Source organism: Alligator sinensis, unplaced genomic scaffold (genome assembly GCF_000455745.1).
Source record: "Alligator sinensis unplaced genomic scaffold, ASM45574v1 scaffold4_1, whole genome shotgun sequence".
Taxonomy (NCBI): domain Eukaryota; kingdom Metazoa; phylum Chordata; order Crocodylia; family Alligatoridae; genus Alligator; species Alligator sinensis.
Window position 1 is genome coordinate 3,334,852 of NW_005841887.1, and position 24,121 is coordinate 3,358,972.

The 24,121-nt window shown below is 46.5% G+C and overlaps 1 protein-coding gene and 1 pseudogene across 1 annotated transcript in view; one reads left to right on the forward strand and one right to left on the reverse strand.

The window, feature by feature from the left end:
* Positions 1-2: 2 nt before the first annotated feature.
* Positions 3-24,121, forward strand: part of PARP14 (poly(ADP-ribose) polymerase family member 14) — a gene marked incomplete at its 5' end in the record, with an annotated part of 77,376 nt that continues 53,257 nt past the window's right edge. The window contains 5 exons of the mRNA XM_006017906.3: positions 3-153; positions 901-1,133; positions 3,337-4,902; positions 5,865-6,082; positions 7,606-7,657. Coding sequence (XP_006017968.2) covers positions 3-153; positions 901-1,133; positions 3,337-4,902; positions 5,865-6,082; positions 7,606-7,657 — 2,220 coding nt within the window. The remainder of the gene's footprint in view (positions 154-900; positions 1,134-3,336; positions 4,903-5,864; positions 6,083-7,605; positions 7,658-24,121) is intronic.
* Positions 16,465-16,650, reverse strand: LOC112549273 (annotated as a pseudogene).

Here is a 24,121-nt window from a genome sequence, read left to right on the forward strand (position 1 = left end):
TCTGCGTGCGAGTGTCCGCGCCGGCGGACGAGCGCCTGGAGCGCAAACTGCAGCTGCACTTCCAGTCCCCGCAGCGCTCGGGCGGCGGCGAGTGCAGCCTGCGCCCCGGCCCCGCGCCCGGCACCTACCTCGTGTGCTTCGACTGCCCAAAGGGTGAGCCCCCGCCAGCCCCCCTCGCCCCCTAAAACATTTAGACAATTGATATTTATCTGCCCTGGCTGCCTGTCGTGTGGCCCTCGATGGCTGGCCGAAACTCAGTAAATGGCCCGCCGCCCAAAATAATTGCCCGCCCTTGATGTAGCGGGTGGCAGCCGTCTGAGTCTTGTACGTGTTGCCTGCTCCTTTCCCCTGATGTAAGGGGGCATAGGCAGGGGACGGGAGGAGTTTTAGAGCAGCCTCTTACAACTCTGCATGTAGCGCTTGAGGCGGTGTTTGTGGAAGGGAGGTTTAGGTTCGATATTAGGAAAAACTTCCTTATAGGAGGGTGGCGGAGCTGCCCAGAGAGGCGGCGGACTCTCCATCCTTCGAGGTTTCTAAGACCCGGGTGGACCGTGTCTTGGCTGGGATGCTTGGACTAGCTGACCTCGTGAGGTGCCTCCCACCCCTCGCTTTCTATGATTTTGTGCCTCTAAATCTCAGAGGGAGGACAGGGCCCTCAAGCCTGCCTTGTCCGGACGCCACCCCCTTGCAGTTACAGGGGCTGGTTTCTGGCCTCCTTCACCCTGGTAGACTCTCCGGCACCTCTTATGACAGGCTGGAAAACTCTTTGGGGTTTGGTACGTGTTGCATTTTGGGGGAGGATGTGCCCCAGGCACTACAGCCTTGCTGGCTAGTTGGGGTTCATCAATCTGCTAAGCCGTTCCTGATGTTTTCCCCCAATTTGTTCCCAAATGGCTCTAGCAAAGGAACGGGTAAAATCACGTGGACGTCATGAGATACAGGTGGGCGACAGAAATGTGGAGATCTCAATTGAGCCAGAGTTGGATGCAGCAGATCCTGGGGAAAGCCAGTCGGCACCGCTGTCCTCAGGGTTATCTGCTTCTTCAGGCTTCTTGCAGCCTCAGAAGAGTACTGCTAGCCAACACCTGGGTAAGGAACGTGACAACAGTTCATCTAGCGCTTTTACTGATAAGGTACGTCCAAAGATGTATGAAACACTGGTTCTCTGAAGTCTGGTAACGTAACACAGCTGTGGCTAAGCTTCCATAAAGCAGTTAGGGGAAAAGAGCTTGTTTCACTTTCTAGCAAAAATTGAAAAGCTGGAAATGGTTATTGTATGTTGAATTTGTAAACTTCATACTCAACGAATATGGGCAGTCATCCACGTGAGGTGGGCACGTTAGCAGGGAGGGAAAGACTGCAGAAAGACCTGGATAGGTTGCAGGGGTGGGCTAACAAAAACAGGATGCGTTTCAATACTGACAAGTGCAGGGTGCTGCACTTGGGCGGTAGTAACCGGCAGCACACTTATAAGATGGGAAACTCCCTTCTTGAGAGCACAGAGGCAGAAAGGGATCTTGGAGTCATCATTGACTCCAAGATGAACGTGGGCCGACAATGCGAGGTCACGGTCGGCAGGGCTAACCGGACCTTATCGTGCATCCACAGGTGCATCTCGAGTAGAGCCAGGGAGGTGATCCTCCTTCTCTACGCGACACTGGTCAGGCCGCAGCTGGAGTACTGTGTCCAGTTCTGGGTGCCCCACTTCAGGAGGGACCCTACAATGAGAGGCTACGGGACCTGAACCTGTTCAGCCTTCAAAAGAGAAGGCTGAGGGGGGACCTTGTGACCATCTATAAACTCACTAGTGGGGACCAGAAGGGTTTGAGGGAGACCTTCTTTCCCCTAGCGCCCCCCAGGATAACAAGGAATAATGGCCACAAGTTGTTGGAGTTTAGATTAGACATCCAAAGGCACTACTTCACAGTCAGGGTGGCTAGGATCTGGAACCAACTTCCAAGGGAAGTGGTGCTGGCTCCTACCCTGGGGGTCTTTAAGAAGCGGCTCGATGCCTACCTGGCTGGGGGCATTTGAGCCCAGTTTTCCTCCTGCCCAGGCAGGGGGTCGGACCTGAAGATCTACAAGGTCCCTTCTGACCCTACTTCTATGATTCTATGATTTTTCCACTTAGCATAGAAACAGAGATTAGTGGGGTGATTTGGGTGGGGAGGGGATGACTGAGAGGTAAAGATTTCCATCTCTTTTGTGTTTGTGGCATGCCCAGGTCGCCTGAAATCTAGAAACTCATTCTGTTTTTCAGACCTAGTTTGCGCACTCTGATCCTGGGTCTGGCTTGCTATTGAGTGACTGAAGGCCTGGGTATGCGACACATTTACACAGCAGTCTAACCTACCTTTATATTTGTGTAATGAAAGAGTGGGGGGGAAGGATGTGGCTTAGTCCTACACAAGTGTAGTTTAGGAAAATTAAGATTTACCCCAGAAAGGAAAAAAAACTACAGCAGAAATACACCAGTGCAAGTTGCACCACTGAGGTGTTGTGGGTCTGCACTTAACCTGGGGTAGATATTTATTCAATGTAACTAAACTATTACCTGCTCCCCTGCCACCTAGTTAGGCAGTGGTATAATAGCACATAGGCAGTGAGCAAACCTTGGGATGACTGGTTGCCTGTCCACTCTAGATCCTGGTTTAACTGACACTGGTAGAAAAACTGATTTAAATTAAGCCACTGTTAGCAGGTCATATGTCTTGGTCCTAAGGTTCGTTTATTAGAGGTTTTCTAAGGAATGCCATCAGACAGAGACTCCAAAGTGTATCGTAAGATATTTTGTATGTCGTGTTAACATCTGCTTGATTTCAATTTAAGAAAAAAGCATGGGTTTTCTTTATATTGCCACTGTCCATCTCACGTGAGCGCATAGAAGATTTGCCACTACCTGCATGCACGTTTCAATAGCAGTATACATGTATTAATAGACGATTATACGCAGGAATATTTACTTGTAGAAAGAACAGAGTCATTCTGACTGCTTAGAAACAGTATTGAACAGGGGCTGGCAAGTTATGGCCCACAGAGCCATTGGATTTGGTCTGGAGCCGGGAGGCTTTGCCCGAGCTGCACGGCCAGGTACTCTCCATGTCACGCCATAGATGCACAGCAGGGAGAAATGGCAGTGACAGCGCCAGCCAGGTCGTAGTGCCTGGTGCCTAGGCTGGGTCATTCTGGCCTACTACCAAATAAAATCACTGACCACTGGAATAGAAAGCTTTTTTAAAAAGTATATATTTTATATATTTATAAAATATTTGTGAAGCAAGCTGAGAGTTTTAAAAACTCTGCTGCTGATGTCTCTTTATTTTCTTTCGCTTTCAGATTTTTCTCCATGTGTCTGCCACCTTGAATACCCACCTGTTCACTAAGCAGCAAAGGGAGGAAGTGATCAGTATGTACCCAGGCTTAAAACCAGAAAAAAATCCTAGTGACCATGGGATTGAGAAAGTGACAGGAACCTATGCAGATATTGAAAAAGTGTATCACCGCTTTAATCAGCTCCTCGTAAAGAATGACCAACGTGCTGATTTTTTACATGCTGAAGGAATGAAGGAGTTGGAAGATAAGAATGGTGTGGATGGAGCGAGCAGTTTTGAAGTGCAGTCAGCTCTCTATGAATACTTTAACCATGTCTGCCAGGAACAAATTGAAGAATTACAGCAACGTTTCAGTGTAGAGATAAAAAGCCAGGAACAAGACAACGGGCTCGTTTCAGTGTACATCCTATCTGCTGGGAGTCGTGGGTTGGCAGAAAATGCTAAACAGTCTTTTATCACCGCTTTTCAGAAAGTAGCAGTAGATTTGAAACAAGAGAAAGTGGAGTTTGCAAATAGTTCTGAGTTGGATGAAGCAGTACAGAAAGTACACACCAAGTTCAGGGGTATTCTTGCCAAAAAGCATGGGAATACAGTAATACTCCGGGGTCCAGCAAATGAGATCAAAGTGGCAAAAACATTTCTAGAAGAGAAAAACATGAACAGCCCAGTTGAAAGAAATATGAGAATAGGAGCTGGATATTACACCCATAAAAATGGAATTGAAGTTGATGCTACTGAATTTGAATTGGCAGAAACTATGTTAAATAAAGAAATTGAAGAGATAACAGTAAATTTTGATACTACCATGGAAAAAAAGCCCTGTCTACATAGCCAGAAATTGCGCATTATATTTAAGCCTAAGAACAAGGATTCCGATATGTCTTCACATGCATATGAAAGCTTCATCACTGCATTTCAGGTTATTTCATCAATGATCGTTCAAAAAGCCTTTCTATTGAAACTTCCAGCTGTTCAGGAAAAAGAACTGAATAAATACCTTGATCACCTGCAATCAGAAAACTTGCATGTAATAATCAGGAGAAAGGAAGACAAACTCCTTTTAACTGGTTTATTGGATTCCGTGCTTGCTGCTGAAAAGTGCATATTCAGCTGGCTGGAGAACTCGACCCAAATGAAAACTGAAACAGCTCCAATTAAAACTGGAACAGCCTATGGCACCCAACAGTCTCATGGGGCCAACTTTACAGTGACAGCAGGAGTATCGCAGGAAACTTATAGAGGAAAAACGGATAGATTATCTTCCGAAGAGCAATCTAGACCAAAGGCAGAAGGAGAAGAGCAAGCCCAAGAGAGCTGTGCTATTTGCATGGATAAAATCAGTGAAAAAGTAACACTGTCAAAGTGCAAGCATGAGTTTTGCAAAGTATGCATTGATAAGTCAATGCAGTATAAGCCAGCCTGTCCTATCTGTAATACTTTCTATGGATGTGCAAAAGGCAATCAACCAGAAGGATCAATGTCTATCTCCACTGCATCTTATTCACTTGCTGGTTATCCTAAATGTAATACCCTTGTGATCAGCTATCATATACCAAATGGAATTCAATCTGTAAGTATATTTGAAGGTGATATATGATGTTTCTCAATTTTAAAAAATAGAACTCTAATGTGAATTCAATATTGTTCATCCATTTATTTTTATATCCTAGAAAGACTGGGGGGTTTAACCTAGTAGGTATTTAATCCAGTAATTTTTGTTAGGCTCAGGTACTCTGTTAAATTCAAGTAATACAAAGCTTAGGTTTTTAAAGAGTTATCAAATCAAGTCACACTATATTATATTTCTTTAGACAGTACTATGAATATGCAATAAAATGTTTGATCGGGGCTACAATGAAAACCCTACAAAAATCCAATATTAACCAATCAGGAGTAAAAGATACAGCCAAGTGGTAGGCCTCACTTATATGCACAATGGGCCTGAGCTTCCCTTTCACGTGTGTGAAAGAATCCAAACTAACTCAGTCAAAATCAATAGAAAAGTAAGGTGTAAAGATGCTGTGAGAGGAGATTCTTGGGCCTTGTATTGGATTACAGGAAGATGAAGGGTAGGAATATCAGTGCACTGGAGGGATGAGAGGCTTCAAGAAGAAGCCATCCAAGGAGATGGCCCCTTACTTGAAGCCCTCACCTTCATGTCATCCCATCAGTGCATTGATAAGTGCTTGACACAAAGAGTCCTGACTAGGATCCTTACTTACTGCTGCAATAAAAATAGTAGTGTCACTACCATACAAAAAGATGGTGTGAATGGGAAAAACAAAGGATGAAAGGAAGAGAGATCAGGATAGCAGGAACACGATATATAGAAACGGCAATGAATGGGAAACTAGAGGAGAGGAGAGAGAAACCATGATAGCTGAGGAACAAAATAAAAAATTAGGTACGCTGAGATTTTGAAGAGAATGAAGGAGCTGAAGGACAGTTGGAGGAGCTGAGATGTAAGATTAATTTTTGTCACACATTTCTATCATGTCACACTCATCTTTTACTGTATATTTTACAAAACAGAAGGATCATCCAAACCCAGGGAGACCATATAGTGGGGCTCATCGAACAGCATACCTACCTAACAACAGGGAAGGAAGAGAAATTCAGGAGCTGCTTAAGAAGGCTTTTAATCAAAAGTTGATCTTCACAGTGGGTCAGTCACGTACTTCTGGTGCAAATGATGTTGTCACCTGGAATGACATTCACCACAAGACACGGATAGATGGGGGACCACAACAGTGAGTATTTTATTTTTAAGCAGTTTTGCTGTGTAACAGGGGTGCTAGACTATCTGCTTTCAGCCTTGCATGCACCTGAGCATTTCGACATTTAGCCCCAGTGCATACCGGTCACATGCCTGAGCAGATCTTGACACTCACTCTCCCTATCTTTGCACCTTGCATTGCCATTTACATTGGTACTGAGTGCCTGTGCACAAACCTTGTTATAGTACATTGGCAGTTATACAACTTCTGCAAACTCCCATCCTCCAAGAATTGTGTGCTCAGTCATACTCATGTCAAAGAGCTAGTTTGAACAGGGAGCATAGGCCTTCTTGCTGCAACAAGGCAATTAGTCCATCAAATGCAATACTATGTCATATCCTTCAATTATATTTGGACCATTCATGGTACCATCTGTCATGCATCAAGCCATTTGCCTATTAGCTGTGCAAGTGCCAAAAAGCATCCAAGTACTTAGCTATGATCTGTTCTGGACATAAATTGCTCCCCCTCATTCAGAACAGGCAGGTATGAGAGTAACCAAGATTATATAGAGCTTGTCTCAATCCCATCACTCTTTTTCCCCCCCAAGAACTGACATCTTGACCCAGGGTGCAGCATGTGCTATGGGTACAGAGTGAAAACTACTGTATAATATTCTGTTAATATGGTGTTGTGTCACGTGGCCCATGGAGCTGGGAAATGGAGCAAACAGGGCTGATGCTTGCCAGTGAAATCCAGGTGCACAGCCCAGCTTGTGGCCCATATTGATGGCAGGAGGTGAGCAACAACTACGGTAACCCTTATGGTAGAAGCGGACAAAATATGGCCCATAGACCAGATCCAGCTCACCAACTGATTGGATCCAGCATGCAGATGCACGCCTGCCAAGTAAATGGATCTGGCCCATCCATTGGGTGGGTGGGCAGCTGCTCCGGTTCCAGCAGCTGCTTGGTGCCAGGCAGCTGGAGCTGCTTCCTGCGTGGTGGGCGCACTTGGTTTCTCTCCCTCTCTCTGTCTCCGGGTGAGGGCTGCCACCAGTGCAGAAGTGGTAGCATGAATGTACCTGCAGCTGTAGCATGCCCCACTCCGCCCCCCACCTTCTGAGTCCAGACCTGGCAGCTACTAGCCGAGTACACATCTGCCCAAATGTGGCCAGAAGCTTCCAGGTTAGGGCCGTGGGTGCAGAGGTAGGTGGTGGCTTGCTACAGCTGGGGGTGGGTTCAGACTCCCACTCTGAGACACCTGGACAGCTCACCACAACTCTTTAAGTGGCCCGTCGCCTTAAATAATTGCCCACTCCTCCTGTATGGCCACCCTCACCATTTGCCTTGCTGCTGCTGCTTGCCCTGCCATCACCGCTTGTCCCCCTACCGCAACTGCATCCAAATCTAGACCACAAGACAGTGCAAGTTCGATATCCCTGGATTAAAGTATGTAAGTGCTTTAGGAGATGTGTGGGGAAGATGTTGGGCTGTTGCCAGCTGCTGTTTTAGTATATACATAGCCCAAATACTCGTTCTTCTTTTTTCCTTTAGGTTTGGGTACCCTGATCCAAATTATCTGAAACGTGTTCGGGAAGAACTGAAAGCAAAAGGAATTGAATAGAGAAACATAACAGCTGAGTATGCTTCAGTTATAGTCATTGAAATATATAGCATTTAGTTGAGCAAGATGATTACAAATGCAAGTATAACATTACAATGCTTCCCCTCCCCCTTGCCTAAGAGAGTCATTCTGCTATTCTTACACATGACAGAATTTGGTTTTACAGTTGCAATAGGCATAATCAGATAAGGCTACTGATGTGCTTTGGTTCCCCTATATATGCCTTATCCTATAAACCATTAGTTTATAGGGGCTGAAATTGTTTACAAAGTTGGGTTGAATTCAGTGAATAGTTTTGTATGGGGGGGGAGGGGAAGAAGTTGAAAATGCCACTTTGTTTCTTTGCTTCGATACCCAAATGAAACATTTCATTTAAATTTTCATTCCAAAACTGCACTTTTCATTTAAAAACTACCTGAATGAAAAAAAAGTTTTAAATATCTATTAAATATCCCAAAACAAAAATGTTTCCTTTTAAATCAAATGAAACACTTCAAATTTAACACCCTCCCACCCCACCTACACACTCAGTTTCTGTCACTTTGACAAAAATCCTGCACTGAATTTTTTCCATTCTTTCAGTATGGCCCCATATTTTGAAAAAAATCCATTAATTCACCCAGCTACGTGCTCTTTTCAGCTCCTTATAAGACATCCACCCCCCTGGAATCAACACACCTTCGGCAAAAAACTCTTTAAACAGAGGTAACCAACATCTATCACATGCGGTTCATCCCCTTGCGTCCTCACTCGAGGAAAGCTGCATGAAAGTTTTATAAAAACAGGAAGTGTTGTGGGGCTTTTTTGCAGTAATGAAGTGTATCGAACATGGAAAGTGCTAATGTGTGATATGATTTTGGAGTCTGTTTCACAGTTTTCAGGTGTGCTAAGTGCCAAAAACTCCAGCTGAAAGCATTGGACCCCAGGTGCCCACCACATTCCAAATTAGACAGCTCCGAGTCTTTGATTATGTTTAAGAGCCTAAAGATAATGCATTTTAAGCCATTTAAATTTATATTTTCTTTTGCTGGTAATTATAGCATATCTGCTAGTACGTAGGTAAGGGATTCTCGGCTGACATAGCTTTGATTCTATTAGACATGTACCTGTTGATATTCTACACCAGTGGTGTCCAACCTTTTTGGCAGACTTGCCCCAACTTGGGGAGGTGCCCCCACCCCAAGCCAGGTTAACCCTTCCCTAGCCCACAACCATCAGTTTTGAATGGTGAGCAAGAATCCAAAGACCTGAATTTGGTGGCAGCTGCAGGGCCAGGGAAGAGCTAACCTGACTCTTGGAAGTGACATCTGATGCCTCCTCTCCATTTACAGAGCACACGGGGCTCCTGTAACACACATATCAGCTGTCTGTGGCATGTGAGCCATGGATTCCCCATCCCTGTTTTACATTGAAACACATGCACCTTAAATTTTCGCTGCTATTATAACACACGTGGCTTTGACTTAGAGCAGTTGGTAATCGTTAATTAGCTGTACTGTTATAAAATAAAAATATTGTCATCTTTAGTTGTCTGGTGTCCTTTCTGCTGTTCCACATAATCTAATTTTGTAGGCTTCTACTGTGTAGGATGCTAACATGTACATTTAAAATGTTCATAAGATTTGTATAGTGCCAGCGGTGTGCTCTTTGCTGTACAGCACTAAAGGAAGACAGAGTCTCTGCTCCAAGGACTTTTTAATCCATTGAATGAAGTCAGTGGGACTGAGTCACAGATCTCGGCAGTAGGATTAAACACACCTTTTAATGAATTTAGTAAATAATGACAGCAGACAAGGGAGGGAAGGATTGGTTACGAGATGCAGCAAAATAAGATTTTATGCCCATGCCCAGAAAACCCTGCAAGCTATGCAGATGTCCTGAAAATACCCTCCAACCTAGTTTTTGAAGACCGGGATCTGGGAAGAGGAGAGACATGCCTCACCCTACATATCTTGGGAGCCTTTGAGAATGAAATGCCAAGGTAGATGGAGAACAGAGCCATCCTGCAAATGGGTAATAGACTTTAATACCTTTGTGGATTAGCACCGCGATTTGATACTAGTAAGCCTCCAGTTCAACCTGAGCTTTATCTCAGCCGAAAGCTCACAAAATCTGGAAAGAGCTGAGCCATACGTGGTCTCAAAGTTAAAGATTATTCATATCTGCTAGTCTTTACCATTCAGGTGTTATTCATGGAGAAGAGTGACCGTTTCTGTTACTGGTTACGCTAAAGTAAGTTGAACATTGATTACAGGTACCAAGGAATGAATAGAGACTGAATAAGGTTTTGGAATAGAGCATCAGATGTTGGTCTAAGGACGCAGGCAGACAAGGTTCTCTGGGTAGCTGTGATATCTTTTATTAGACCAACTAAATCTTTGGAAAAATTGATCTTTGCAAACTTTCAGGCACAAACACGCTTCTTCAGGCATAGAGAGAGTCTGGTGGTGTTTTGTCTGCTCTCCTGGGTGGAATAGAAGCCAAAATGCAAAATGCAGATCTGTGAAAATGCAAATATGTAGCAGCAAGGATCAGAGGGAATGGGAGACCATAGGTGTGAGACAGGAGGTGGTGGGGGAAGGGGGAATGTTGACCTAGTGATAAAATGTAGCTGGTAAAATGCAGAGAGGTTACCTGGGTTTATCGCATGTCAGGCAGGTTATAATGTGCCATAAATCCAATGTTTATATTTAGTCCAGACAAGGTTCTTTGGGTGAATCTGATATCTTTTATTAGACCAACTTAAATAGTTGGGGGGAAAATTTTTTAGCAAGCTTTCTGATTTAAAAACCCATCATCAGGCTGAAGAAGCCTCTGCACTTGGTGTGTGCTCTACCCCTGTATTTAGTCTGTGATTTTTTTTGTATCCAGTAGATTTATGAAGTGAAGTCCGTAGGCTTGTCTACCTCCCTCCCCTCACCACCCCACCCTGCTGGTTCCCAGGCAGCCCCTCCCACACATGCACATGCCCCTGCCACCCCCCACAGGGCAGGGCGTGAATCACACCTGTCCTGCTCCTGAGCACTGTTCCCCACCAACCCAAAGCCTCATAGGGAGTTTTGGTGAGTTGTTGGAGAGGGGGAAGGACTTGGGTGGGAGTGCTGTGGGGCTGGCCCCACACGCTGTCACCATCTGCAGCTGGGGACGGGTGGGAGCACAGGGAACTGCACGCTATGGGGCCCCACTCACTGCCACCACATGGAGCTCCAGGGACTGGCACACTCCAGTGACTCTGAGGACCCCCCCACTCCACACACACCCCACAACCTCCCACACAGCCTCCCACCCACCCATCATAACCCCACACACCCACACTCTCCCACAGTCCCCCCACACACTTCCACATCCTTAGGGTTACCATACGCCCAGGGTTTCCTGGACATGTCCTCTTTTTTGGCCCCCTGTCCTTGTGTCCAGGCGAGTTTTTAAAATGCAAGGAAATATCCGGGTTTTTGCTGGGCACCAGCAGCTTGATTACTTGGGGCTGGGAGCAGCAGGGAAGGTGATTGGCTGTCAGGGGGTTACATGCTCTGCGCACAGGCTTTGGCAAGCTGCTCCCAGGTAAGAGACGCACAGTGCGTGTGTATGTGCGCATGCGTGTGTGTGTGTGTGCGCAGCAGGGCTGGGGGTGGAGGCAGGGGCTGCAAGTCTGGAGTGCAGGTCACCAGCAGGCCTGGGGAGCAGGGGACTGCGGGTCGAGAGTGAGGGGCACCAGCAGGGTTGAGGGGGCTGAGAGATGCGGGTTTGGAGTGAGGGGCAGTGGCAGGGCTGGGGGGCAGGGGATTAGGAGCAAGGGACAGAGGCAGGACACAAGCATGTCATTGCCCCTGCCCCACCACATACCCACCCTCCCCCACACACCATACCCACACTGCACACACACACCCTCACTCCCCCCCCCACCATCCCACATACACCCCCTTACCCCCACACACAAAATTCAAGAGTAAGACTGTATTTTAAACTATGATGCAATCATCTCTAGATACACTATGCAAACACATAAATAAATCAGGACAAAAATATTTTTTTAATAAAATTAAAATAAGTTACAGCAGATGTTTGATTTTTTTTTTTATAATATGATTTTTCTTCCGGCTTCAAAATGGCAGTACCCTCCCTCTGAAAAGGACTATTTCTGGGGCTAGGGAAGGGACTTCTGGTGGCCAAGGTCAGGGGTCAGTGGGTGGGACACACAGTCCCAAGGCAGTCAAGGGGCAGGGCTACCCTTGCAGCCCTGGACAGCATCCCAAAACTCACCCCTGCCGTACACACTTTAGAAGAGGGGTATCACCATCCACAGTCAAGCCTGGATCTGGCAATAGGGGAACTTGCACTCAGGGACGGACAGAAGGGATGGGGGACAGTTCCCCCAACTTCTACCATAAAAGGGGACGTGCCTGTTTTAGAGACACTTTCTATCTTCCTCCTTCCACTAGTTCAAATCTTCTCCATTAGCACTGCAGGGAAATTTATACAGAGGAGGACACAAGAACCACTGGATTTTACAGGGTATAGCCCCAACCGAACGGATTAAGAGATGAGCCTAGACTTGCTGTAACCTGCCCTGCTGGTAGCACTGAAGCAGTGAACTGAGTTTTGTTGCAGGCTCTTTGCATGTGGGTTTCTTCACCCAGAAAGCTGGATTTGAACAGAATTCAGGATTATACAGTACACGTGGATCCGTTCTTTTCTCAGTTAGCACAAGCTGCTGTGCTCTGTCTCTCCCTTCTATCAGGATATACAGCAATAGTGCAGCGTGAACCAATATAACTTCTGTCATGGTAACAGTTGTTCTCTTTCTTTGTATTGCAGTGAAGCAATGAGTCTTTAACAAGAGGCCCTATACTTCAGTTTAGCAGAGAAATGAAAATGAAAACTGGTTGCCACAAAACTTGAAAAACAGGAAGTATCAAGGCCAAGTCTCCTAATGCAATGAATATGAAACACACTTTTAGACCGTAGAGGCCCATTTTGTAATGCCAGGAATAGCAAGATGATTTAATCATTTTGGTTTTAAGAGTTCAAAGCAGCAAAACAACTTCAAAAGCAAGAGTTTGTTCCTAACGTACCTCAAAACAATCCCCAAACATTTAACATTATAGGAGGGGCATAGTAGCATCACTGAGTTACTTATCATTTTGTTATGTGCCAGGTGTCTGCCTCCAAGTTATTTGGAAAATTTCTGCAAGCCAGTTTATCCCTTTCTGAGAATGAGGCAAGGAAAAATCGCTGATTATCACAAGTTTTCTTAAAAAAAAAAAAATCAGCAGTGACCTGTTTTTTGAAATGCTGCAGAAAAGAAACTTGAGATGCAGAAGGGTGAAAGCTGCTAAATCAAGGATGTGCCTATTACCGTCCCCGTGAAAATCTGTGCAAAATGGCCAAATTATGAGCTTGGGGAAAACTACCACTCATGCACGCTGAGCAGAGTACTTCCTTACGCTTCACTCCACCAGATAGGCAACAGGAATAAGATCAAGGAGCCTGGGTCTGCTTTTCTCTTAGTGCTTCATTCTGCTGACACCCTGGTAATGAGGAGAAAACCACCTGAATCGAATGCAGATGAGATGGGAGGTGACTGAGACAAAGGGCTGGGAGGGAGCTGGCATGGAAGACTGGGATGGGAGGAAATGAGGAGGGGACTGGAAGTCAGTAGTGGAAGATGCTGAGGATGGATGAGGGGTAGGTGTGTACGATGGGCAATGCAAAAGGACACGAAGTAGGTTAGTAGCCAGTAGGGCATGCTAAGGCAAGGATGTGGCTGATATCTTGCTCCTCTCCAGAGCAATGTTATAGATTTCTTTTTAAAAACAATTGTCCTGTACCTTTTATCAGCGAATGCCTATTAGACTCAGGAGACCCAGATTCAGTTCCCTCCGTCTGGGTACGAGGGGTGGTGTTCAAACCCATAATTTTTCCCTCCCAAGGAAATACCCAGGTGGAGGTAATATATAGTTACCCTCCCACTTTCATTTCCAGTGGGAAGATCTTGGCTTTACATCCACTTTATGGAACTGGAGACTCCTCCCTAGCTTGCTCCTGCAGCCATATGGCTGAGGGCAAGCAAAACCCGGGGGGTATCCAAACTCCAAGCCTCTGGGTTTGGACCTGCACGTAGGGTGCCTGCCAAATGATTTGAAAACATCTGAAGCCCTAAGTGGGGATAGAGCATGTCTGCCGGTCATAGGACCACATATGGTTCTTGGATGATTCACAGATTTGGAATTGATTTGGCTGAGGACATGAAAAATTTTCCTTAAACAAGAAACAAACCCCCCCCAAACCCCCAGTTAATGGCAAAGTGGGAGAGCCACTCTGCACTCCTCTACCTGCACTTTTATCTGCAGAAAGGAATGCACGATCCATGGGGCAAGAAGAGTGTGCAAGGGAGCCTGGCATTCAGGACAGGAGAATTGTCGTCCTGGCCCCTTTCCCATCACTGCTTCTGCATTTTACAGCCATTAACGAAAAACAGAAATAACCCACCTCCTCCTCCAGGTCTATTTTGAAATGAAAGAAAACAGCTACAGCTGCATTTTATAAGGAGCAAAGTCCCACGCAGAAGCCGAACAGCGGGCACTTGGTGGAACTTCCCGGCCAGAAGGTGACACACACCTGTAGTCAGGTGCCTTCAGATGGCAAGTGGCTGCTGAGCAGAGTGTCTCTAGATCATAGTGGAAGACTTGATGCCTAAAATTTGCCTGTGTCCTGCACCCCGTCTAGCTCTAATTGCCTCCAGAGCACACGAACCCTCATATCCAGGTTTCCATCAAATTAAGAACAGTGCCAGATAATTGCAGATAATCTATTTAAAATGAACAGATATCATCCACAGGTAAATTGAGCTGCAGCAGTACAAGGCAGGTGGCTTTGAGAAGAGAGAAAAATATAAGGAGCTTCTTAATTAGAAAGACAATAGTGAGATGCCTGCTTAAGCCTCTGGCTGCCCATTCTCATCGGGTGCAAACTGAGATCAATAAGGAGCTGCTTCTTGACCTTGGACTGCTTTTAGCGTATCATTTTACTTCAGCCAGTTAGAGAGGCAATTCCACACCACTTTGTCTTTAATTCACATTGATCTCCTTAGGAAAACTCCCATCTGACAGATAAACCAAACCTTTTTTAAGCCCCTGTTGCAGAATGAAAAATCAAAGTCTCTCTCAAAGTCTCTCTAGCTGGCTCCTGGGGCCTTATGGCTGAGGGCAAGCAAAACTCGGGGGCATCTAAACCTGAAGCCTCCGGGCTTGGGCCTGCACACAGGATGCCTGCCAAAGGTTTTGGGAACATCTGAAGCCCCAGATGGGGGTGAAGGATGTTTGCCGGTGGTATGGTTCTGGACTGACTCACGGATTTGGAATGGATTTGGCCAATTTGGCTGGGAATACAGAAAATTAAAAAAAGAAAAAAAAAAGTATTTCCCCCCCCCATCTCCCTGAGGCCCCATAGGGGTTTCATTTTCCACCAGCGACAACCCAAGTTCTGCAAGAAATGTGGGGAGGAGGGCTACCTGATTGCACAATGCACAAAGTCTGTGCCGCGTGCAAGGAAAAGAGGCGTGAAGCCAAGGAGTGTGACCAGGAATGGAAGTGCAATCTGTGTGGAAAAGAGGGGCACATCTTTAAAGGGTGCCCCTCTAATGTAGGGCCCCCGCCACAACACCCAACTGCAACCAAGGGGGCAGAAACAGAGAGGAAGGGGGCAGAAAAGTCCCCAGAAAGGGAGGAGGCAGAAGGCGAAACCCTCTCCGAAAAGGAGACACAAACCCACGCTTAGGAAAGTATGATAGCCAAGAGAAGGATGGTTGAGGAACTCGGAAAACAGGACGGGGAGGGCAAACTGGCTGAAGAAGTGGAAAGGATAGAAAAGGAGGAGAGAGAAGGGGAAACCCAAACCCCCCAAGCGGGGGACCGGGAAAGAGCCCCAGAAGAGGAGGAAAGTGAAGGCTCTGACATGGAAGTCCAGGCAGGAAAGGGGGAGATCCCAGAGACCCTGGAGGAAAAATGAAAGCCCCTGGGTAACCCCCCACTACCGAAAGAGAAGCAGGTCCCCCTGAGCACAGACTAGACAGCAAAAGGGGCCACAATCCCAGAAAGAGCCCCGCAAACAGACGGTAGGATGGCCATTGAGGTACCTCAAGAATAGAGGACAGATTTATTTAGCGCAACTGTCCCCACCACCATGAAGGCTGCATGCCTCCAAGGCTGGGGAGGGGCATGGCGAGCTCCTGCAGGCAGTGGCGGCGGTGGTGAGGGCATGGCGGTGGCAAGCAGGGAGCTCCCACAGGCAGCTGCGGTGGTGTCGGTGGTGGGCCAGGTGGTGGTATTGGTGGCAGCAGTGGGGGAGTGCTGAGCAGTGAAAAATAGAGGACATAAAGGCATCTGGTTTCATATCAATAGAGGACAGAGGACCAGAAAACCAGACTGTCCTCTATAAAGCTGGATGAATGGCCACCCTAACAGATGGACCAGATGGGTCTGGAGAGGGGAGAGAGGACTGGTCCAAGTACCCCCCAGGGGTACACGTACCCCCAGTTGACAATCCTCAACAACCAACAAGCCCCTAAGGATGGGGAACTTACTCTTGGGCTATGTCTTTTTAGTAAGCTTGCTCCTAACATGCAGTTACAGGCAAAAAAAGCAAAACGACTTACTACAATGGTGCAAATCCACAAAAGTCCCATTTCTTGAGTCTATAAAAATGGGATTTGAAGAGTCTTGGTAAACCCATGCAATCTTTGACAAACCCACCAAAGTTTTTCCCAGTCTACTTTTTGCACCACTCAGCCACGGGAGATTGCAGACGCAGCCCCCCACTACCACAAATTCTACAGTCAAGTTTCCTGCGTGCAGGGAAATCACAGGAATCAGCACAGCCAGAGTGCAAGGGATGAACCTCACCCTGGAAAAACTTTTTTTTTTTTTTTTTTTGCCTCTATCTTCAAGATCATAATGTCTTCCCCACCAGGTAAGTATGCTTGAATGGGGCTGGGCTACGGTGCCACCCTGACAGCAACACGCACCGAATGCAGGCGAGTGCATGCAACTCCCCACCCCGCTCTTGCCTATGCAAGTATCTGCTCCCTCCTAGCACAGGCTGCTAATCTTCACTTCCTCCACGCACCCCATCCCATGCTAGGCCCCGCTCCTATGGCTCTCCACGCCCTGTTCCCACACTGCCCCACACTCATGTAGTTCCCTACCATATCAGCATACAAGCACCCATATCCTGCCCACTCTGCTTTCATCATCAGACTCTCCCTGCCCCCCTGGGCTGCAGGCAGGGCTGTGCCCCTGGGCTGCAGGGACTGATCCTGCCCTGGAGCTGTGGGCAATGCTGCTCTGGGGCCAGGAGGGGTGGAAGAGTCTGCTGCAAGGATCCCAGCTGGCCTCTGACAGCCATGGTTCAGTGGGTCTCCCCCTGGTTATATCCCAAGCACCCTCCAGCAGCACCCTGGGGCAGAACCACTGGCCTAAGACATCCAGCATTTGATCACAGGAGTTTCACAGGACTTTATCCCGAGTCTGGCTCAGGGGCGTCTCCACCTTTCCAGGGTCAAGGCGAACCCCCAGCACCACTTCTGAACCAGTGGCACAGTGGGATTCACTCATGGGCCAATATCAAGTTTACTCAGTGGTCATGTCTACACGAGACACTGACTGCACAGTTGTTACTGTGCCATCATTTAGCACTTGCATGACCAAGTACTAAATGACTGCGCAGTAACCCATGTTACACTGCAGTAGCATCCTGGCACAGTTGCCTTGTGACACTTACTGCACAGTAGCTCATTACTACCGCACAGTAGCGTTGCATCACAGTTCATGCCTGGCAATGCTACTGCACAGTAGTAACGAGCTACTGCGCAGTAATAAGGAGCTACTGCACAGTAAGCGTTTTGTGTAGACACAGACAGTTGGTCTAATAAATGAGATCACAATTCCTGAAATAACCTTGTCTGCCTATGTCCTTAGATGTACAGGGCTAGTTGGTCTAATAAAAGATATCCCATCTACCCAAAGAACCTTGCCTGCGTATCCCCCGTCATTATAAATTGTGTAGTTCTTTCCTTCTCCTTCATACACCTCTGCATCACTAAATGACTCTGACAGCTCATGCTCTCACAGGGGTGTAGGTTGTAGCCGTGTTGGTCTAAGGATATAGGCAGACAAGGTTCTTTGGGTAGATTTGATATCTTTTATTACACCAACTCAAATCATTGGAAAGACCTTTCACAGAAGAGCCGATGAACTTCATCTCATCAACCTCCTTGATACAAAAAATCATAGACTAAATAGGAACAGTGGTTTTATGACACATCGTAACCCACCTGCCATCTGACTCCCCAGGTACCTCTCCATCATTTCCTACTACATTCACTCACTCCCTTCCCTCCAACCTGTTTTGCACCCATTAACTCCTATTTCCATGGTCACTGATTGCCTCTCTTGCACGCAGCCCAGCCTCTGGCCTCTTTACTATTCCTTCCATCCAACTGCAGACACTTCCCCAGCCTGACAAAGGGTATAGGTACCCAAAAGCTTGCAAAGAAGAATTGGAGTTGATTTAATAAAAGATATCAGACATGCTCTCAAAAGACACTCAGTTTGTTAATTTTTTTCAAAGTGTTATGAAATGGGTAGGCCAGATTGAGTCTTAGTTCAGTAGGTGTGAGCAGTGGGGAGAGTGTACATATCTGTAAATCAATGAAGACATCCAGTTAACAATAAAAACAGTTAAGAAACTGCTACACAAGACACTCTGTCTTCAAAGTCTGCTCCTATTTAGCACTCCTGGAATGTAACAGTGCCAAAGCAGTCCAGCTGGGCCTGCAGGGTACCTAAAACCAAAACCATCCTGACCCTGAGGAGACACCTGCTGAAGTCTGAAGTCCTGGGCAATTAGAGAACAAATGTGGAGCTGGAGGTGATTGCAATGTCTCATCAAAGAATTACCAGCTGTGGAAGAGGGCATCCAGACCTGGGAAAGAAACCTGACCGTATGGACTAGAGAAGTGATAAATTGGGGTAACTCATGACCTGAGCTAAGCAGCAGTAAGGGCTACAACAGGAAACCATTCAATGAGCTTCTTCAGGCAGCAAAAGGGCCAGCTTGTATGGAGTTTGCAAGTAATCCTGAGAGCAGCACTGCTGGACCAGAAGAAACTCCAGAAAGCAGTAAGTTTCCAAGAACAGAAAGAAAAGGGGATCCAAGTAACATTGTGTGGGGCCAGTATCCCCTTAGCATTATTTTCAGTGATATAGCTGCTTGGACCTGTAGTACAAGCATGACTGGTTAGCATCAATAAGTACTAGTAACCTCTGGATTAGAGCTGCTTTGTGTGATTAGAAACTAGTTAATTATTTATACTATATTAATTGCTCGCCTGTTCATTAAGTTGGAAAGATGTGTGAGTGGGACTGGAGGAAAAGGACCTGATTTCAGGAACAGACCTAGTTTAATGAGGTTCTCTTTTTTGAGGCACAAGCTTGATTTTGGGGCAGGGCAGAGGCTAAACTTTACTTTGGATTCCCCATAATGCACAATTCATGGAGCAGAGCTCCTGAGTCTGACTTCAGTACCATTCACAGTAGTGTTCAGCAAGGTGGATTAAATGGGGTTACGCTCGGTTAACAATAGTGCAAGCGCGAAGAAGAAAATCTGTTCTGCTGTCTCCTGTCTGAGGGGTGTGTGGTTGCAGCAAGGGTGCTCCATGCTCCAAGTAATAAATAAATCCAGGGTTTTTAGTTGGGCCTGTCTTGAAGACTTGTTTCAACAACTTCCAGAATGAAGAAATGGGCCTCGTGTCAGTCTGAAGTGGATAGATAAAAGAATAATCTCACATGGTGATGGGTTGAAAAGGAAGATACAGAGAGGATGAATAAGCAGATGAATGCAGGGTAATTTCCCACAGCAGCTGCTCAGTGAGAGGAAATAGTTTCAGCTAAGTGGTAATAAACTGTTAGCTTAATATTTTCATGTCTGTACCTGGCAAATTCTTGATAAAAAAGCCTAGAACAGTGCTAAAGCTGGAATTACAAAGTCAGACCATAAGACTGAGGGAAATCTGAGGCTCCAGGGCCAATGCAAGAGAGTAAGACACTAATGGTTTCATAATAAAGGTGATGATAAAAGGGGCAAATTCCAGCCTTTTTAGTCATTTTGGTGTAGGCTTTTGTGTCGATATGCTAATTCGGAATAGAAGTAACTAAATCGCTGCTAGTTAACATCAAGGGCAAACTAATTTTAGCTAAACTAACTAGTGAGTTACAGGAAAATAGTTAAACATCTTTCTTTAATATGTTTTTTCACTTCTGTATAAACCCTTAAGAAACAAAAACAACTTCCAAGCAACATAATAATGTATATCTCATGAGGTTTTAAATTTAACTTTCAGCAGAAAATATTTCATGTAGCTTATATACCTGTTAGAAGGAAAATACTCATGCATCTCAGTAAAAATCTTTAGTAGTGTCCATCCAGATATTTGACTATGCACAGCTGCTAATAATCTGCAGAAGAAAATGTCAATTTAATGTATTTTATGGTACTGTTTGGCATATTGGTGAATGGAGTATCAAAGCATATAACAGTACCTAATGCCCTAAGCTTTATAAATCTATAATATGGATATAAATGTACATTTAAAATATAGCTGCTTAGCTCAGATTAGAAGAGGTCAAAATCAATCAAGACTTATTACTATAACAGTTGAACTGAAAACAATGGCTCCTTGCATGAAAAAGCATAAGGGCCTTAGTCCTGCAGGGCTCTCTGGTTACGAGATTGGGATGCCACATGCTTTAATATTGGGTTAGCATAAAGGTTGCCTTCAATGAATTTGAAAGTCAACATTTGAATTTTCAAAGTCAACAATTTCAAAGTCAACAATGAATTTTGACCGTCAACATTTTAATTTACTGGAGCCAGGATTTCACCCTTTATTTATAAGCTAACAAACTTCTTCTACATCACTAATTCGGCTTGTGGTAATGAAAGAGCTGCAGGAATCAGGTCTGCGTCTTCTTTATGGGCTTTGCTTGTTTTCTGCATTCGTTGTCTTGAACAAATTTTTGCCACGTGTTCCTAGTGATGCAAACAGCCTGGCACCTTGTAGAGCAGCAATTCTTAACCTCGGGCATCCTGCAGGGCCATGAGAACTGCTGAAGTGCTGCAGGGAGCGTGAGGATAGAAGCAGGCCCTGCTTGCTCTTCCATCCCCGCTGCCTGGCCCCTCTGCAAGGCACTATATTAATTAATAAATAGGTTTGCTTTTGAAATGGGAGATTGCTCAACTTGTGAAAGTCACAGTAGACACCCTTGAATCTAAAAAGGTTGAGAACCACAGATGTAGAAGACTGGTTTAGTTTTAAAGAAACTATTGTCATTGTTTCACTTTTTCTTCTAAAGAGTAACACATTTATATTGGTTTTCATAAGCGGTTGTTTTAATCTGAGTTCAATTTCAGTTCCTATATGGGCCAGAAATTTTTCTCTCAAGTAACTAGGCCACATCTGAAGATGATGCTTTTGTGCCCACAGATGTCTTTTTCCTGGTAATTATAAAGGTGTGCATTTGGCTGGGGGAAGCAACGGAAACATACTGCATGTTGCCTATTGCTATGCAAAGGGCCAGGAGCAGGGCTGGACACAGGCATGGGCAAACTGGGTGGCTACCCAGGGCCTGGATAGAAAGGGGGCCTGAAAATGGTCATTTTAATAATAATAGTAATAATAATCATCATTTCTGGCAAAGGGGGCCCAATACTAAAAGTTTGTCCGGACCCAGCAGGAGTCTAGGCACGGTGCTGGGCAGGAGTCGCAGTACCCAGTGATCTCTCAGCCAGGGGCAGATCTAGAGTTTCGAAAAGGAAGGTGAGATGCGTCCTCACACATAAAACCATGCATGTTTTTCACCAGTTAAACTGAACTAGAAGCTTTACCAGTGCGCCAGGGGCTTAGGGCTGCGTTCATCTATTTCAGTCGGAAGCAAAAACCAACTATAACTTGATTGGAGCGAGTTAAAACCAAATCGGCAGGGTGATGACAGGGGAGATGTGTGACACAGCACAGGCGGCAGAAGAAAGGATTTGTGGAACGTCAAGACCATTAAAAAAGGAGAGAGGATGGTTAAGTCTCGTGGGATGATGGGGTGGCTGACAATGAGTGATTAAGCCAAGTGATCCCTCATCTCTGCCTGCAGCTGCCAGGCCAGCTGTCGCCTCTGCCTGGAGCGGGCAGCAAAGTGGGGAGACAGGGCTCCAGCACATCCCCTTCTCCCCCTCGCCATCTCGGGTCTCAGCCCGCCAAGGTGAGAGAGGACAAGCTGTCACGTCTCCAGGTGGAAGTCCTAAAAAGCACAAGCAGATGAAGTTAGCCCAGGTGAAAGACACGGCCAAGAACTGAACCCAGGTGTGTTGAGTCTAGGGTGGCCATCGAGGTACCCCAAGAATAGAGGACAGCTGCATGAACGTTACATGCCTCGTGCTCAGGTTCAGACACGATGGCCAGTCGTGGGGCCTCTGGACACGATGATCTTACGGGAGGGATGCCAGTAGTTTTCTCCCGAGTTGATGTGGATGGCATACGATGTCGTTGGGTCCTGGTCTTCGCTGTCCTTTTATGCTTAGTTTAGGCAGACTTTGCCCCTGACAGCCCACTTAGCCAGTCACCTTGTTGCTGCTGAGCTGACTCTGGTTGCATACCTCATGGCTTAGACCAGGGGTGGGCAAAATTTGGCCCACAGGCCAGATGTGGCCCACCAAGCCATTCTATCTGGCCTGCGGGGCCCCTACAAAATTTAGAAAATTAATATTTATCTGCCCCTGGCTGCCTGTCATGCAGCCCTCGATGGCTTGCCAAAACTCAGTAAGCGGCCCTCTGCCCAAAATAACTGCCCACCCCTGGCTTAGATATTAGGGCTATGTGAAATTTTGCTGGCAGTTTCGTTTTGACTCGTTTTGAACTCAAAACAGCGAAATCGAAATGAAATAGAGAGCTTCAAAACAGTCTTGAAACGAAACAAGGCAAGTCGAAACGTTTTGAAACTTTCAAAACACTTTTGAGTTTCAGAGCTCAAGCTGGGCTCGCCTGCAGGGAAACAGAAACTACAGGAGAGGAAGGGGGAAGGGGTGGGGAAGGAGCGCTCTCATTATTGATTGTGTAGCTGGCCAATGACTGTCATCCTTTCCTGTGGTCCCTTCCAATCCCAGTGCTCTGGGGGAGGGATGGAAAAACTGCATAAAAGGCAGCATTGTTTGACCAGCCCTGCTTTCTGCCTTGGGGTCAGTTAAGTGAGGGCGCACCTTAACACACACACAGTGTCACTCACCTGTGTCACAAGTTTTGCCTGGCAGCAGCTAGAGGTGCAGGGCCCCAGAACCCAGACTCCCCCTGCACCCATCTCCTTGACAGCTGGCAGGCTTCGTGGCCTCAGCAGGGGCCACCACCCCTGCAGCTTTCACCCCGCTGTGGCTTGACACATACACGTGACATTGCTTTCAAGACTTTGAGGTGCAGTTTCCCTGAAGCCCCTGCACTGACCTCCTTGAAACTTGGCAGGCTTCATGCCCTCAGAAGGGGCTACCATTCCTGCAAGTTTCATCCGAATCAGGCCAGAAAGGACAAAGTTATAGACTGTTTCAAGCTTCCCCATTATAGCCTACGGGCGCAACATCAAAACAGCCTGTTTTGATGAAACAAAACGGAACAGCAGTTTCGAACTGAAATTAAATTCGAAACGAAACGCTGTTTCGTCAAAACACAATGGTGCCATTTCACACAGCCCTATTAGACATGCATATGGTAACAAAATATGCTGGTTACTTGAGAGGCCCAAACGGGCGTCTTTACCTGTTTGGGCTGCCACCCCTCCCATGGGCCCGAGGGATGGGGAGGCGTGCCCTGCACAGGCTGCTGTGCCCCGGGGTGTGGGGGCTCGGTGAAACCAGAAGTGTCATGGTGGCACTCCCAATTTTGCTTTTACCATGCAAACCAGCACGCCGGTTAATAGAGCATGCCAGCTTGTAAAGTGCCGGATAACACAGCTTTTACTGTACTTTGATTTACAACATCCTGCGATGGGAGACAAGGTGTCTGCTTGCTCCTTATCTTCTTGTAGATGATTTGTTTGCTCTTCTCAAAGCTGCTTTCTCAGGAGACTGGGCATGCTCGATACCATATTCATGCAGACATTTATCAAAAATGTATTTTAGGTGATATTCTCAACACAATGAGCTCCCACAGGTGGCTGCAGTGGTGTCGGCAGCAGGGGCATAGCTGCGGTGAGCAGGGAGCTCCCGCAGGCCACTGTGGCAGTGTCGGCGGGGAGCATGGCAGTGGCGAGCGGGGAGGTCCTATGGGCAGCCGTGGAGGTGTCAGCAGTGGCGAGCGGGGAGCTCCTACAGGCAGCTGTGGAGGTGTCGGCAGCGGGCCAAGTGGGGAGCTCC